This window comes from Aulostomus chinensis, chromosome 21, assembly GCF_037954235.1.
Source record: "Aulostomus chinensis isolate RoL2024-O1b breed Wild chromosome 21, RoL_Achi_v1.0, whole genome shotgun sequence".
Taxonomy (NCBI): Eukaryota; Metazoa; Chordata; class Actinopteri; order Syngnathiformes; family Aulostomidae; genus Aulostomus; species Aulostomus chinensis.
Window position 1 is genome coordinate 19743873 of NC_141340.1, and position 16308 is coordinate 19760180.

Consider the following 16308-nt stretch of genomic DNA (forward strand, 5'->3'; position numbering starts at 1 on the left):
AGTCTGTTTACGGCCTCGGTGCACCTGGAGGAACCCAAATGATGTGAATTTAGAAGTGTTGCTAAGGTTAACACTCTCATAGACTCCAGACTGGAAGCAGTGGTTGTGACTCGACGCTTCAGGTGCTCATGTAGGTGCATGGCTGCCTGTGTGTGCAAGGTTGACGCGTGAACCTCAAGTGCTTGATAGAGCATTTTCATCATCGGGATGACCTTTGAACCTGACACTCGCCTCTCTTGAGACAACTCCACTGTAGCTTGATGGAATGGAGAAAGCACTAGAAGTGCTTCTCCTATGATGGTGAACTCATCAGCTGTCAGTGGAGTCAAATCCATCTCCAGAGAGGCCAGAGACACCCACACTGGCTCCCTCTCATCATGCAGCCTTGACAACATTTCATGTGTGCTGTTCCAGCGTGTTGGCACCTCATTGATGAGTTTCAGAGTTGGTCGTCCCAATATGTTGCTGCACCTGAGCGAGACATCTTAAAGATGGACTCCTCCAAAAAGGCAAGGTGTCGCATTTTTGGTCAAGTGTGGACTGACTGGCGCTGACAGGTGACTGGGGGGGCGGGAAGGAGGGAATTACTCACATTTCTCCTCTATTGCAGATGACCAAGAAGCTCGTGGGGGAAGGCGCCGGGACGGCCGAGTGGGTGACCAATGTGGGCAACGAGCACGGGCAGGTGCTCATCTCTGTCCTCACCGCTGCCGAGAAGGAGGGGCTTGCGCCCATGGCAGACGGGCTGGTGCGGAGGTACAGATGGGACCCTCCCCAGATCCTGTACGTGAACTGGGACTACTGCGCCACGGGCGGCACATGTTGCAAAATAAGAGGTGAAAGTGTGTGTGTGTGTGTGTGTGTGAGAGAGAGAGAGAGAGAGAGAGAGTGTCGGTGCCTGCGTACACGTGTCAAGTTTTCCTCCTCCAACTCATCTTCCTCTCCTTCTGCAGGTGGCGGCCATGTTCGCGGACTGGGAACAGCTGGTGGTGCGCCTGGATGTATGGCACCTCAAGCGCCGCTTGGCTAGAGGCAGGGACGTGGCCCGCCTGGTGGAGGCCAAGCAGTCGGAGCAGGGGAGGGACGCCAGGGTGACACCCACACCCAGGGAACTGGCCCGCCACTGCCGCCGTCAGTTAATACATTCAAAACATCCACGTAAGGTCTCCAGGCTGTGAACCGTCCACTGCAACACAGTTTTTCGTTGTGGCTTGCTGGACTTCCAGTAAGTACAGTTTTATATGTAGGAATAAAGTGGACGGTAAGGTGATCTGAGTTGGAGAGAGGAGGAAGAGACCTCGCAGTGTAAGCTGCTCTGATATTTGCGAAACATTTGTCCAAGATTTTGTTATTTCTAGTGCTGCATTTTACATACTGATAAAATCCAGATAAAACAGGTTCCAGCCGACAGTGGTTAAAATCTCCAAGGATGAATAAAGGGGCTCCAGGGGTGCGCAGGAGTTGGGATTGGGCACACTCCATGAGGCAGTTGGCAGCCCTGGCTGCATTGCCACGAGGGGGAACATAAGCAGCACAGATGATTACATTCCCAAACTGCCTGGGTAAATAAAAGGGCCTTAGGGACACGCAAAGCAGTTTAAGATCTGGGGCACTGACAGTTTCCATGGTGTTGATTTTTTGACACCAGTTGTCTTTAATGTACACACAGACACCACCTCCTCTTGTCTTCTCTGAAGAGGAGTCTCTGTCCTGGCGTACACAAGTAAAGCCAGGTAGATCAGTCAGAGAGTCAGGAATGTCTTTGTGGAGCCATGACTCTGTTAACACTATGGCACATGACTCTTTGTATTCACAACTGTAACGTGCATTAAGGCGGAGTTCATCAATTTTACTGTACAAAGATCTCAGGTTACTCAAAATCATAGAAGGAAGTGGTTGTTTATTACCCCTCCGTCTGAGTCTCTGTCTCACTCCACCACGCCAGCACCTCTTGCGCCTAGGATGGATCTGGACAGATGGTTTCCTTCTCACCTCCTTCGGCAAAAGCTTCGGTGGCTGCTGCATCGAGATCCACCTCGCAGGCTCCATCATCCCCCTCCTCCGCCTCTTCCACCGCTCCATCGGCCGAAACCTCTCAGGCGCCATCAGCCTCCGCCTCTCAGGTTCCATCGCCCTCCACCTCTCAGGCTCCAACGACATCTGCTGCCGCCTCCGCACCGTCCGCCTCCACCTCCTCGCATCCTGTACCCCGCAGCACAGCCTTCTTCAGGAGGCTGCACAAGGAGCAGTTGCGACGGGACCGGGAAGAAGGTGCTCTCTTCCTCAAAAAGCCCAGGAAGTCCCCTTAGCAGTTCCTGTGCTCGCGCTGTGGCCAGCCGAAAACGAAAGAGTACGGCCACAGCTGCTACGGAGGAGAGCACTTCTGTTCTCAGGCTGAGGGTCGCACCATGGAGGACTGGCTGGCAGAGAAGAGGAGCAAGGACCCCAAAAATGTGCGTTGGTCAATTTCCCCCGACAAAAAATAAATAAATTGTATTCTTCTTCTCCCTCTTGTTTTGTTGTTCATTGCCAACACTTTCGTTCTCGTTGTCGTCGTCATCTGCAGAAGTAACGCAGCCGGTCCCGCTCTGCCTCCTGCATCCGATCCGTCGAAACCTGCTGCCGGGACCCCCAAGATCCAGCTGACAGGTACTTAACTTACTTACTCACTTACAGTGTCTAAACCTTGTCGGTCTGCGTGATCTTTGACAGCCACTGACAGCTGTAGTGTCTGTCTAGCTGGCTCTGTGATGGTGGCTCCCCTCCCTGCAACCACTCAGTATTGGCACTTTAAGTAGATCACCCGACGTCCAGACTGGACACTTTCCTGGGAATGTCTTTGTCTCTGACGACACCTTTTTCTTCCAGGAGATGGCGGCCGTTCACGCATTTGCCTTCCTCCTGCCCCGCCGAAGGACTGGCCCCTGCTGTGCTGCCTGCGGAGGTGAGAGAACAATGGGGAGGATCCACGGGAGGGAGGCCAACGATCGGTCAAAGGTGAGCAGGCTGACCAGCCCAGAGTAAAGTCTTTTAAAAACAGCCCAAACCACCTCTGCTCTCCTCATTAGCCTTCGTGATGGAGCCTAGGAAGTGTTTGTTTAAGGCCAAACACCTGGAGGAGCTGGAGGAGGAAGAGGACTCTGATCCAGGTGTGTACAGCAGCTTGAATGCTGTTTTTTTTTCCCTTGTAAAGGGACTAGACAGTATGGGTGCAGTACATGGCCGGGTGCGTGTGTCGCTCCGTGCGGAATATTATTAATAGTTGTGTCTTAAGCAGGGTTTACCTCCTCTGATGTATGGAGCCAGCCAGGGACGGGAGAGGAAGGAGATGCCACAAGCGGTAGCAGGCAGCAGCTTCCCAAGAGCTGCAAGCGTCGACGGGCGCAACCTTCAGCCTCCTCCTCCGCATCCAGCCAGCTGCCGCTGGACCTTGCTGCATGGCCCCCCCTCCCCCACCCCACCCCCTCCTCCTCCTCCTCGTCCACCAGGCTTCCCACCAGGGTGACCCTACAAAGGAGGAAGAAGAAGGAGGCGAAAGACAGGGAGCTCCTCGCCCAGACCGACCAAGCCATGGCCCCGGGGAACCCCTGCAACGTGTGCGGGCAACCCCAGCACCTGGACTCGGACCACGCCTTCTACCGGGGGCGCTTCTTCTGCCCAATGGAGGACAAGGGGAAGAGGACTTCCGAGCAGTGGCTGCGACAACAGTGGGAGAGCAACTCGCCGTCTGTCCCCAGAACCACCTCATGGCGTATCAGGAAGCGGGTCGGCGAGGAGCAGGAGGAGGGTCGGCAAGTCCCCGCCCGTAAGACCCATAAGCCTCACAAGATCCACATCTGCCAGCTCTGTGGCCTGCCGATGACCAAAGACTACGGGCACAGTTTGTTCAGCAGTCTTACAAGCGGTGGCGGTGGCAAAACCACGGAGAGATTCTGTGCCATGTCGCAGGGACTGCACCCTGACCTCTGGCTGGCGAGGAAAAGAGCCGGCCAGAGAGAAAACAATTGAGGTTCCTGTAAATAAAATATATCAGTATTGCAAAGCCCTGGTGTTGTGTTTTTCTTGCTTGTCATACTTTGATAGTTCCTTTTTATTTATTTATAACAAACATTTATAACATAAATCTACATCTGTATTATGTATGTATTACACATGTGGACGGATGGATAGACGGTTGATAAACCGCGAAGAACAGCGCTTCCCTCGGTCTACACGACGAATAACAGCGCCTCCGAGTCCTCTCCGAGCAGGCGCGTGGGTAATTTGAATAAAGGCGCTCCCGTTGCTCCTTCGCCGGCGGGGCAAGCGGCTAATTGGGAGGCCGGTCGGAGCATATCGAGCCGGTTTGCCCGGGCCGGGGGTGGCCGATCGGGGCCCCTCTGGCACCTTCGTTCAATTAAAGCGCCAAATGTTAAGTCGGCGGTCAAAACATCTAGTTCTGTTCTATGTACCGACTTCCGGCTGTTCTATTTGTATGCCGTCCAGACCCCAGCCTCTCACCACGCCTTCTACCAGAGCCGCTTCTGCCTTTGGCTGTCCTAGAAGTTGTGGGCATACAAGTTGTTGTGCCCCGACTGCGGCCGCCGACTGGTTGGAGCCGGGCTCTACAGGTGCGGAGAGTCCTGGACATGACGGGCTGGTACTTCATTGGCACCGAGTACCTTGAGTGCGGCTCGTGCACGCGGAAGTGCGCAGCCTGGGTGCCCTGCGTCGTGGAGCAGCTGGCCCAGCCCCACCAGGAAATGTTCCCGGCCGTCCTCACCTCCAAGTAAGCGGCGGCGGCACGACAACACACTCAGGACGTGAAAACGCATGAAACGCAGGCCTGAATACTGACAGCGTTTTACGATCGTAGCACTTGTTGTTGGTGTCGGGGTGTCATGTGATAACGCCTGTTTGACATTCAATTCTTCCATCCTCCTTTGACAGGCTGTCCTGTGACAAAGCGGTTATTCGGCAGCTCAAGGAGCGCACCCTGGGCAACTCGGCATCCCGCCTCCGCGCCTACCTGGAGGAGCAGCACTGCCGGGACTGGTTGACCAGGTCCATGTCGTACCTGTCGGTGCTGCGCAAGCTCGGGGTGCCGGGTTTTGAAGAACAGCCTGGACGCGTGTCGCTCCCGCCCATGCACCCGGTACCCTCCGTCCACTGGCTCCTCTCTGTCTACGTACGAGAAGCCCTCACTAGTCTGGCGGAGACCAAAGCCAGGGTCACGTCCATCTGTGGAGACATTTTAAAGATGGACTCCACCAAAAAGGCAAGCTGTCACATTTTTGGTCAAGTGTGGACTGACTGGCGCTGACAGGTAACGGGGGGGGGGGGGGGGGGCAGGAGGGAATTACTCACATTTCTGAGAGTGTCGGTGCATGTGTACACGTGTCAAGTTTTCCTCCTCCAACGCATCCTCCTCTCCTTCTGCAGGTGGCGGCCATGTTTGCAGACTGGGAACAGCTGGTGGTGCGCCTGGATGTGTGGCACCTCATGCGCCGCTTCGCTTGAGGCGTCACCACCGACAGCCACCAGCTTTTCGCCACCTTCATGGCCTGCTTGTCCTTGGCCATGTTTGAGTGGGACGGCGGGGACGTGGCCCGACTTGTGGAGGCCAAGCAGTTGGAGCAGGGGAGTGACGCCAGGGTGACACCCACGCCCAGGGAGCTGGCCCGCCACTGCCGCCGTCGGACCAGGGGAGCCCAAAGAGACGGAGCGGCTCACCCAGGAACTGCTGGACTCCTTCTGGGACCTGACGGACACCAGGGGGGTCCCACTTCTTGACTGCGGCAGGATGGAGGACATCTGGAGGACGCAGCGTCGCCACCTGGCTTGCATCCAGGATCCGGAGGGGGTGAGCCTGTACGTGAAAGTGGGGGAAGTCACCAAAGCGGGGGTCAAGCTTCCCGTCTTTTGCTGCGCCAGAGGCTCCAGCTCCCTGGAGTCGTTCCGCCTCCACCAGTGCCGTTTCATCCCAGGTAAGACGCGTCATGAAATGCATCTTTCATCTCTCGTGCTCTTTGCGTCCGTCCTCCTCTAACTTCTTTCTCCCCTCCCTCCCTCGCAGGCACGAGCGCCAGCGCCCTCCACTTCCAGGTGTACCTGCTGGAGGGACTGGTGAGGTGGAACGAGAACCGAGGCTGGACTGGTCCCGGTGTCTGCTCTTCTTTTGTTCCTTTTTGCTCACCAGCACTTGTTGTTTGGGTTAAATTTAGTTGGATTGAGAAACCCTGGCTCGTTATTATGTCGGACCCTCTGACAGGAGGCTACCAGCATGTAGTGCGCCTGGCGGCAGGTGAGGCAGATTGTTGCGCTGCGGGACCAGGACAAGGCCCCTATCTCCTTCGCTCCTCGCCACCAGGAACGGCTCGTGCGTGGCCGTTTCCAGGCTGGATCCTCCAGGCACGCTGGCACTGCAGGCGTGGACAGCGTCAAGCGGTATTTCGTGAGAATTTCACAGGCCCTGCAGCTGCAGGAGGAGGCTCACCTCAACACCTCCTTAAAGCACTTCATTTTCTTTGATATTTGCTTCTCCTGTCAGTCATCTGCAGATGTTTGTTTGGTCATTTTTATTCGCAAACTGCTTAGCAGTTTAAGGAAACAATATTATGAACAATAATGTTAATGTTTCTTGTCTAAATGGCAAGGCAAGGCAAGGCAATTTTATTTGTATAGCCCGTTTTCACAAACAGTTTGTCTCAAAGGGCTTCACATGGCATCATGAAAAAATGAAAAAACTTGGGTTCTTTCAATACATTTGTTCACAGGAGCGGTAGCAGACGGAGTGGCATCAGCATCATGTCTCAGTGCACACTACTTGATCTCCAAATGTTTGGGGTGTGGTTCTATAATTAGGTGTTCGTAAAAGAGTTATCAGTGCCATCTTGTGGTCATAATAAATAACTACAATGTATATAACATGTCACAACAATAATGATAACAATTGCTTCCAATAATTTCACACCACACAGCAAACATACAGATTCTCGTCTCTGATCCCTGTCTGTCTCTGCTCCCCATTCAGGTCCTACCTCGGACATGTGGAAGGTGCGGCGCAGATTCCCAGCATCAGCAGGATGGTGGAAGCTCTGTTTGTGGAGCTGTCCTACATCCATCCATCCAGGGCCGAAAATTCGCCGGGGTGCTGATCAACCGCTGGGGCGCCGTCATGAGTGACTATGCTCTCATCAGAGATAATGTACTCCATAGTCCAAACCTCATGGTGGGCGCCCCCATACAGCTGTTCCACATGAACCAGTGGAGTCTTGCGCAGTGGTAAGAGTCCAGTGCTGTCTTCATCATGTCCACATGGTGATTACTGAGACTTCACTGTTTTTTGTCATCGTTGGCTCCTCTCTGTCTGTGCCAGGTACAGCGAGCACTGTAAATTGGCTGGGACACAAGACATTGTGGTAAATGTGACAGGGTTCAGTGCAGAAAGAAAAGCAGCAGAGCCTCTACCCTCTGCCATGGCTCTGCTGCAGGACCCATCGCTGCCCCACCAGCCTCTGGAAACACAGCACCCAGAGGACATGTCTGGTCGGGCAGACACTCACCGTGGGCCCCTGGCACCCCAAGTGTTTCATGCCCTTGAGGCCAGTGCCACTTCTACTGCAGCAGCCGCCACCTCAGCCTCCTCCACCACCACCCCATCTGCTGCTGCATCAAGCTCCACCTCTCAGGCCCCATCGTCCCCCTCCTCCTCCTCCTCCTCCTCTTCCACCGTTCCATCGGTCTCCACCTCTCTGACTCATTCAGCCTCCACCTCTCAGGCTCCATCTGCATCTGCTGCCGCCTCTACACTGTCCACCTCCACCTCCTCACAAGCTGTACCCCGCAGCACATTCTTCTTCAGGAGGCTGCACAAACAGCAGGACCGACGGACCTGGGAACAATGTGCTCTCTTCTTCAAAAAGCCCAGGAAGGCCACTGCGCACTTCCTGGGCTTGCGCTGTCGTCAGCCAAAGACACAGGGTATTGCCACAGCCGCTACAGAGGAGAGCACTTCTGTTTTCGGACCGAGGGTTGCTCTGTGGAGGACTGGCTGGCAGAGAAGAGGAGCAAAGACCCCGAAAGTTTGAGTTGGTCAATTTACTCAACAAAAAACATTGTATTCTTGTTGTTTTTTTATTTGATTGTCAACAGTTTGTTTTTTGTCATTGTCATCATCTGCAGAAGTAACGCAGTTGGTCCCACTCTGCCTCCCCCCTCCGTCAACCTCTGCTGCCGGGACCCCATCAACGGAGCTGACAGCTACTTCCTTACAGTGTGTGACAGTTTCAGTCTGATCTTTGACAGCACTGACAGCTAGTGGCTGTCAAGCAGGTTTGACGTTGTGCAGCCCTTTGGCTCCGTGAAGGTGCTCCACACCCTGTCTTCCTTCCTCCCTCTCTTCCTGCAAACACTCAGTATTCACACTTTGAGTTCATCACCCAACAACCTGACCGGCACTTTCCTAGGAATGTCTTTGTCTCTAACGACACCTTTTCTTCCAGGAGATGGCAGTTGCCCCGCCAAACAACTGGCCCCCGCTGTGCTGCCTGCAGGGGTGAGAGAACAATCAGGAAGATCCATGGGAGGGTTTCGGAGGACAATGATTGGTCAAAGGTCAGCAGGTTGATCTTTGCTTTCTTCATTCACCTTCAGGATGGAGCAGAGACTGTGTTTCTCCAAGACTAAACACTTGAAGCAGCAGGAGAACTCTGATCAAGGTGTGTGCAGCAGCTTGAAAATGTTTCACTCTACAGGGATGTCAGACACATGTATGAATGTAGTATATCGCAGTGTGGCTCAGTGCCAAAATAAGATTAATATTAAAACAGCGATTGTGTTCCTTTGGCAGGTTTCATTTCTTTTGGTCAGAGCCAGCCAGGCTCAAGACAGGAGAGGAAGAAGGAAGGAGGAAGCAGCTGCAGGAGAGGCAAAAGCAGCAACAGCTACAAACTGCCACTTCCTCCTGATCCGCCAGAGTCCCCAGCAGAATGACTGTGTACAGGAGGAGGAAGAACGAGGAGAAGGACAGGGACCTCCTGGCTGAGCCAGGTGTCAAGGGAACCCCTTCTACATCTATGGGGAACCCCAGCACCGAGACTTTAGTCACACCTTCTACAGGGGACACTCCTTCTCCCCCACAGTGGACAGAGAACACACCGCTCAGCAGTGGGAGAGCCACGTGCGGTCCATCCCCAGAATGATGCTCTGGCGGATGAAGAAGCTGGCTGACATGGAGGAGGAGGGTCAAGAAGTCCCTGCTGCCACCTGTAAGCCCCACAAACTCCATGTCTGCAGGGACTATGAACTGCCACAGACAAAAGACCACGGGCACACTGTTTTTAAAAGTCATGCGTGGCAGCGGCGGCACCACCGATAGATTCTGTGCCCTCACCAGAGCAGTGTTGCCAACTTGGCGACTTTCTCGCTAAATCTGGCGACTTTCCAACTCTCCATGGCGACTTTTTTTGTCAAAAGCGACTCGCGACAAATCTAGCAACTATTCCTGGTGTTATTGGAGACTTTTCTGACATTTGGAGACTTGCGTGAAAGCACATATCTTTGTTCTGCAATTCATGTTCTCAGCGAGCAGTGGGCTCTTCCTGCTCCGCCCGAAAGCAGTCACACACAGGTGATCACCGCCTCTAGTGGTGCGGCAGTTGGCAGCTACAGTCAGGAGTGGAGCAGAGACCCTCACCTATAGACATAATAAAGAGCCCTCACCCCTCTGCGTCCAGGCAGCAAATGAATCGCACATGCACAAAGCCGCCGAGGAGATCCCACCCTTCTGAAGAGTGGGATCGGATAGCGGGATGTTAAATAAACGTAAAGGTTCACTCATTGCATTCGTTGTCACCAAATCACTGCATTATACAGTATTATATATGTATATTTTATAAACGTATAATACAACATATTTAGTTTTTTTTTTAAAACACTTTTTGTCTACTCTCCTACAGCATCCATTGCGATCACGTGCACGTTAGGCAAATTAGGTGACGGCATCGTTTGGCGACTTCTCGCGACTTTTAGGACAGCCAAAAGCGACTTTCCTTACTGAGGAGTTGCCAACACTGCGCCAGAGGACAACACCCTGACCCCTGGCCGGCTCAGAAAATAGCCGACCAGGGGAGGAAGTGAACTTTTTTATGTGTTATTGGATTTTGTTTGTATTTTAATCCATTTACTTTAAATAAATATATCACTATCTCAAAGCCCTGGTGTTGTTTCTGTCTTTTTTGCTTGCTCACTTGTGATATTTTTTAACACATTGAACATCTTCATGAATGCATAGATTTGCAATTTAAAAAGGGCTGGTGTCGCCGACCTGCCGCTGCGCCCCATCAAAAAAATGGGCCCCTTCTGAAACGCTACCTGTGTTTTAAATTTCTACTTCCTGTTGTTCTAAATTTGAAACAGCCAATCAGAGGCCTCCCTCGAAACTGGCATGTTTTGATTGGTCAAGCATATTTAGATGTCTTTGGGTGCCCTCGGCTTTGTCCGACGGTTTCCTTCTGAGAGAGTTAGGTCGCCATGCTCCGCTCCTCCTAGTACTAAGTCTTCATATCACTGAATCCAGAATTCTGAATGCAGAATGTGTCTTATATCACTGATATGTGTTGGTTCTCTTTTATGTTTTCCGTTCCTGGTGGCAGACTTTGTACATTAAAATGAATGAAAGCTCATATCAAGTCCATGAAAAAGTCATACTTTGCTCAAGTAACACCGTATATTTAGTCGTGTGTCGTATCCTGAACATTTAGTTAGTGTTTGTGGTGAGACTTAAAGGTTGGTTTTGAGTTGACGATTGTTATGTTGTGTTAACGCACTCGATGTCTGCCGCCTCAAAGGTTCTACCTCTAAGTATTTTACAATGTGATTACAATTCTACAATTCTACAATTTCATTTCGCAGATGCTTATGTCCAAAGCGACGTACAACACAAGCAAGAATTAAGACTTAAGGAAGAAACCCGTAGTTAGCGCAAAAGTGCTTCAGTTGTGATTTGGTCACAGTTATTGCCATCTAGTGGCAGAAGAAGTGTCCCCCCCCCCCCCTTCTGTTTTTTTGTTTTGTTTTTTTTTTTGGACATACATATAACATCACACAACACAGTTAGTGCTACATAATCCCTAAGTGCTGGGTCTTGGACCCTCTGACTTATTCTTCCCCACAGGACAAAGAGGAGAAGAGTCAGGTTAAATGCCTAGGTGCTCTCTGAACAATTGAGTCTTCAATTGTCTCTTAAAAGTAGAAAGGGACTCAGCAGAACGCACGGAGTTCGGTAGTTCGTTCCACCATTTGGGAACAACAGAAGAGAAGAGTCTGGCTAGAGATTTGGAGCAGCGCTGGGCTGGAAGCACGAGACGTCTTTCGTATGCAGAGCGTAGTGGGCATGAAGGACAGTAGACCTGGATCAGGGATTCCAGGTAGGCTGGAGCCGTTCTTGTGATTGTTTTGTAAGCCAAGAGAAGTGCCTTGAATTTGATTCTGGCTGCCACTGGAAGCCAGTGAAGAGAAACCAGCAGCGGGGTGACATGTGCCCTTTTGGGCTGGTTGAAGACCAGACGTGCTGCTGCATTCTGGATCATCTGCAGAGGCTTGAATGAGCATGCAGGGAGGCCTGCCAGAAGAGAGTTGCAGTAGTCAATGTGTGAGATGACAAGAGCCTGAACCAGAAGCTGTGTGGTCTGTTGGGTCAGGAAGGGTCTGATCTTCCTGATGTTGTAGAGGGCATAACGGCAAGACCGAGAAACTGAGGCCACATGAACCTTAAAGGTCAGCTGGTCATCAATCATGACACCCAGGTTTCTGGCTGAGTTTGTGGGCACAAGAAGGCTTGAGTCAAGTTGGACACTGATCTGAGGCTGAACAGATGGACAAGCTGGAAAGACCATAAGTTCAGTCTTAGACAGATTCAGTTGAAGGTGGCGTTCCTTCATCCATGTGGAGATATCAGCCAGACACGCTGATATACGATCTGAGACCGTTCTGTCATCAGGTGGAAAAGAGAGGAAAAGCTGAGTGTCGTCAGCATAACAGTGGTAGGAGAAGCCATGGAAGCGGCTCACTGCACCAAGTGAGGTGGTGTACAGAGAGAAGAGAAGGGGACCAAGCACTGACCCCTGAGGAACCCCAGTCGATAGGCCATGTGACCTAGACACCTTTCCTCGCCATGACACTCTGAAGGATCTGCCTGTGAGGTAGGACTTGAACCACAACAAGGCAGAACCAGATATGCCGAGCTCAGAGAGTGTGGAGAGGAGAATCTGATGGTTCACCGTGTCGAAGGAAGCAGACAGGTCCAGCAGAAGTAGGACAGAGCACTGACCAGCAGCTCAAGCTAGTCTCAGTGACTCAGTGACTGACAGGAGTGCAGTCTCAGTGGAGTGGTCACACCTGAAGTCAGACTGAAAAGAGTCAAGTAGGTTGTTGTTCCGCAGATGTTCAAAGACCTGGTTAAATACTGAGCGCTCCAGTATTTTTGACAGGAATGGCAGAAGTGATACTGGCCTGTAGTTTTCAACCTGGGTGGGGTTGAGATTAGGCTTTTTGAGCAGTGGGGTGACACGGGCTTGCTTAAAAGTAGCAGGAAAAATGCCAGTTTCCAGGGAGGAATTGACAATGTGTGTGACTGCAGGTTTGATAGTGGGCAAAAATGGTCTGCAGGATGCTGGTGGGTATTGGATCGAGAGGACAAGTTGTAGGTCTTGAGCTCAGGAGAAGTCTGGAGACCTCATCCTCGCTCAGAGGAGCAAAGGAGAAGAGTGAAGCAGCAGTGGCAGGTTGGTGCTGACTGGACTGGTCAGGCTCAGAGAACTGGTTGCTGATTGCAGCAACCTTTTCAGTAAAAAAGGAGGCAAACATGTCTGAAGTAAGCGCAGTGGAAGGCTGAGCAACTGGAGGAGAAAGCAAGGAGTTAAATGTCATAAACAGTTTTCTGGAATCAGAAGTGGCACAGATCTTGTTCTGATAGAAGGCTTTCTTAGCGGACTGTAAGCATGAGGTGAAGGAAGCAAGTTTCTGTTTGTATAAGGACAAGTCAGTGGGTTCTTGGGATTTATGCCACTTTCTTTCTGCTGCCCTGAGTCCAGCTCTTTTTTCTCTCAGAACTTAAAAGAGCCATGGACTTGGTTGTTTTTTCCTGGCTGATTTGGACACCAGGGGGCAGAGTTTGTCCAGAGAGGATGCCAGAGAGGAACGGAGTGTTTAGTGACTATCATTATCAGAAAGTGAGGAGAAGTGCGAGTGGTCGGGCATGACGGAGTTCACCTCATCAGACAGCTGTGCTGCTGTGAGGGACTTCAGGTTTCTGCGGAAGGAAACCGTCTGTGTTGGTGTCTGCAATTGCGGAAGGGCAGCCGCAAATTTGACCAAGATATGGTCTGACAGGTGGAGTGGGGTAACTGTCACATCTGTTATGGAGCAGTTACGAGTCAGCACCATGTCAAGGACTTTACCAGCTTTGTGGGTGGGAGGAGAAGGAGCTAGTTCGAGTGCAAAGGAGGAGATGAGTGCCAGAAAGTCTTTTGTCATCCACTTGACAAGAACGTTCGTCAGCCTGTCGGTTGCAGACTTGCTCATGTGTGTAGTTTGGCAAAGAGCTGTGCTGTAGGTCACTAAACTGCTAACATATTAGCCACTAACGTTAGCTGTGGCTGCACTTGCGACTGGGTGCTTTGCGTTGATGTGGTCGACTAAACTTGAACTGCATCGGTGGAAACTGCGTCATACAAGGAAGGCATATCTCTCTACCTCTATCAATTGTGCTGTCGGGGCAGTTTTAAAATGTTAATTTACCATTCATCGGACCAATACGGAAGAGTTTTAGGGCCACTAAAAAAAAAAAAAATTAGGGCCACTAAAATAAAAAAATAATAATTCTGAGGAAAAAAGTCAGAATTCGGATTTTAATCTCAGAATTCGGACTTTTTTCTGAAACCTTAAAAAATAAATAAATAAATATATATATGTATGTATTTAATTCCGTTTCTGAAAAAAGTCAGACTTCTGATTTTAATCTCAGAATTCTGACTTTTTCAGAAATGGAAGTCGGGCCACTGGGAAAAAAAAAATTAAATCTGCCTCGCTCCCAAAAAGGAACCGGCTTCAGTGTCACTGTCACTGTCGTTTGAACATGTCGGATGTCAGGGATTTTCTCCGAGACAATTACCCAGAATACATCGAGGCTCACGTTACTGCAGTGGGTTTGGTCGCCCAAAATACACCATGCACATCAGCCAACCTCATTGCAACGTAGTGAAATGCATGATATGACGTTACTGTGGCGGACTGTGGTTCGAGTGCCTGAATAAATAAAGCGAATGAAGACCGTTATGAACGAGTGCGCGGGTACTGATTATTCATAACCAGAGGACACTTATTAAGGACTAAGTTTGTATGATGTGAAAATACAAAGATACAGATGAAGTCACACAAAGTTTTAAGTAATTCATATATCATGTTTTACAACCACATGTGTTTTGAGAAATATTTCAAGAGGAAAACAAGTGTGTGTGTGTGTTTGTTTTACATTTTGTAAAACAAACTTGAAGTCAATTACTAAAGCTCATTCATCTATTTATAAGTTTAGAACTAATGAATTTTGTGATAAACATCATTTTGAAAGATATCCAATTTATTAATATTGAGCTCACTGAAGTGAATGTTTTCCTTATCCACCACTCACCACCTGAAATAGGGGATTTTTCTGGGAGTAACGCTGATATTTTTGTGTATATATTGTACATATGGCTCCCTTTTTTGGTGAACAGTTTATTTTAGACCCTTTAGATAATTCATAGTATATAACTAATGTGTTCTTCACTGAAAATCAGTGTCTTTGTTTTGTCTTTGTGCAGATCGACAGTAATGTTATAGCGCTAATGGATGATGCAGCCCTGGCGAACTACATCCCCACCTATGGAGATCAAATTGCCCTCTTCAACTTCTGCAAGAGTAAAAAGCCTATGTGAAAACAAAGCAACGGCTTTCAGAAAAACTTCGTGAGAAAATGAAACTCAGAAATGACAGTTCCACGGAAGATACATCAAACAGAGACACGAGTACAACACATTCCAAAAAGCGAAATTCAGCAAGAACTGTGGCAATAGGATGGATTTACAACGATGGAAAATTGACCTAACAGGTCAGGGCAAATGAGGGTGGTGGCACCAGAAAAATAAAACTGTCAACTGATGCTGGAATAGAAGACATACATCAAGAGGGGAAGAGACTGTTTTTTCCTGATTGAACCTCTACCAAAGGATCGGTATCAGATTTTGAGTTGAGGTGTGGGACTTTAAACAGAACTGCCTTACAGATGACACATGCCTGACAATAGGCACCATGTATGAGGCTGCGAACATGACAATGTTGCAATTTTACATTGCAACCAAGCCAAAAGAAATGGATGAAAATACCAGTGATGTATCTGATGTGATCCTTGTTTCAGCAACCAGTGGCAATGAAGTCAGTGTAGCAGAACAGCAAACAGGAGATGTCATGAATGACACTGATCAGTCCCAGCCTTCTCCGGAAGCATCCATTATTGTTACCTTTGGCCCGGTGTGTAGGGTGGAGGAAGACACAGAGGACACGCTGCTCTTTGAGGATGATGTGATAACAATAACTCTTCATCATGGGAACACTTTCTGTCTTAACTGCCTTCTCTGATGCAGAGATTTTGTACAAAGCACTGAATGTGAAACGCATACTTCCAGACAACACAGAGGAAGCAGCCAGTGGATCTGGGCTACTAAGAGATGCTCTCAGCTGCTTTTGGCAAGAATTCTATGAAAAATGCACACTTGGTGCAACAATAAAAGTTCCTTGCATTCGCCATGATTTTTCCGCAGAAAAGTGGAAGGCAGTGAGCAGTGAGTCCTTTTGAAAGGTTACCTCGACTGTCAGTATTTGCCAAACAAACTTGCTCTGCCCTTCCTTGAGCAGGTTCTTTTCAATTGTGTCTCCAGTGATATTAAGGCACATTTCCTGCAGTTTGTGAGCAGCCACGAATGTGAGGTCTTGATACAAACAATGAGTGATTTCTCAAAAGTAGATTGTGATGATCTTCTGGAAATTCTTGATGGCTATGGCTGTAGAAAGAGAATCACAGCTGAGAGTTTCATTATAATCCTGGATGAAATCGCACACAAAGAGCTTTATGGGCTGAAATATGTGCCACCAGAAACTGAATTTGAATTTTAAAACTGAATTTGAATTTTTTATATTTGAATTTGAAATGGCAAAACTGAATTTGAATTACACGATTCGAAATTGAATTTCTTAATTTGGAACTGAAACTCTCTTTAAAAAATTCAAATTTAT

At 49.7% G+C, this 16308-nt stretch overlaps 2 protein-coding genes and 1 pseudogene across 10 annotated transcripts; all 3 read left to right on the forward strand.

The window, feature by feature from the left end:
- The first annotated feature begins 614 nt into the window (after nucleotides 1-614).
- On the forward strand, nucleotides 615-4037 carry LOC147241993 (uncharacterized). 5 transcript variants are annotated; one of them, XM_086191349.1, is made up of 8 exons: nucleotides 615-836; nucleotides 954-1562; nucleotides 1670-1733; nucleotides 1946-2453; nucleotides 2567-2649; nucleotides 2869-2997; nucleotides 3069-3149; nucleotides 3278-4037. In XM_086191349.1, the coding sequence occupies exons 7-8, from the start codon at nucleotides 3077-3079 to the stop codon at nucleotides 4006-4008; spliced, it is 804 nt and encodes a 267-aa protein (XP_086047475.1). In that variant the 5' UTR covers nucleotides 615-836; nucleotides 954-1562; nucleotides 1670-1733; nucleotides 1946-2453; nucleotides 2567-2649; nucleotides 2869-2997; nucleotides 3069-3076; the 3' UTR covers nucleotides 4009-4037. The 5 variants fall into 5 exon arrangements, 4 of the variants coding, with proteins under 4 accessions (XP_086047475.1, XP_086047473.1, XP_086047474.1 ...); XR_015110889.1 differs by lacking the exon at nucleotides 1670-1733 and having other exon boundaries at nucleotides 954-1158; XM_086191347.1 differs by having other exon boundaries at nucleotides 954-1733.
- Nucleotides 4038-4615: 578 nt separating this feature from the next.
- Nucleotides 4616-10174, forward strand: LOC147241994 (uncharacterized). Of its 4 annotated transcripts, XM_086191331.1 has the most exons (10): nucleotides 4616-4768; nucleotides 4930-5305; nucleotides 5422-5966; nucleotides 6056-6426; nucleotides 7013-7263; nucleotides 7358-8069; nucleotides 8164-8254; nucleotides 8484-8536; nucleotides 8635-8699; nucleotides 8831-10174. In XM_086191331.1, the coding sequence occupies exons 3-6, from the start codon at nucleotides 5783-5785 to the stop codon at nucleotides 8067-8069; spliced, it is 1518 nt and encodes a 505-aa protein (XP_086047457.1). In that variant the 5' UTR covers nucleotides 4616-4768; nucleotides 4930-5305; nucleotides 5422-5782; the 3' UTR covers nucleotides 8164-8254; nucleotides 8484-8536; nucleotides 8635-8699; nucleotides 8831-10174. The 4 variants fall into 4 exon arrangements, with proteins under 4 accessions (XP_086047457.1, XP_086047455.1, XP_086047454.1 ...); XM_086191329.1 differs by having other exon boundaries at nucleotides 8164-8536; XM_086191328.1 differs by having other exon boundaries at nucleotides 8484-8699.
- Nucleotides 10175-13431: 3257 nt separating this feature from the next.
- LOC147241995 (uncharacterized) lies at nucleotides 13432-16300 on the forward strand (annotated as a pseudogene). The gene is made up of 2 exons (XR_015110967.1): nucleotides 13432-13563; nucleotides 14841-16300. The product of XR_015110967.1 is annotated as an uncharacterized LOC147241995 (transcript).
- The last annotated feature ends 8 nt before the right edge of the window (nucleotides 16301-16308 follow it).

Coding starts and splice junctions, on each gene's coding strand:
- LOC147241993 (XM_086191347.1), top strand. CDS start 3,077: ATGGAGCCTAGGAAGTGTTTGTTTAAGGCCAAACACCTGGAGGAGCTG. Junction 3,150..3,277: donor GGAAGAGGACTCTGATCCAG/GTGTGTACAGCA, acceptor TGTCTTAAGCAG/GGTTTACCTCCTCTGATGTA.
- LOC147241994 (XM_086191329.1), top strand. CDS start 5,783: ATGGAGGACATCTGGAGGACGCAGCGTCGCCACCTGGCTTGCATCCAG. Junction 5,967..6,055: donor CCAGTGCCGTTTCATCCCAG/GTAAGACGCGTC, acceptor CCTCCCTCGCAG/GCACGAGCGCCAGCGCCCTC. Junction 7,264..7,357: donor CAGTGGAGTCTTGCGCAGTG/GTAAGAGTCCAG, acceptor TGTCTGTGCCAG/GTACAGCGAGCACTGTAAAT.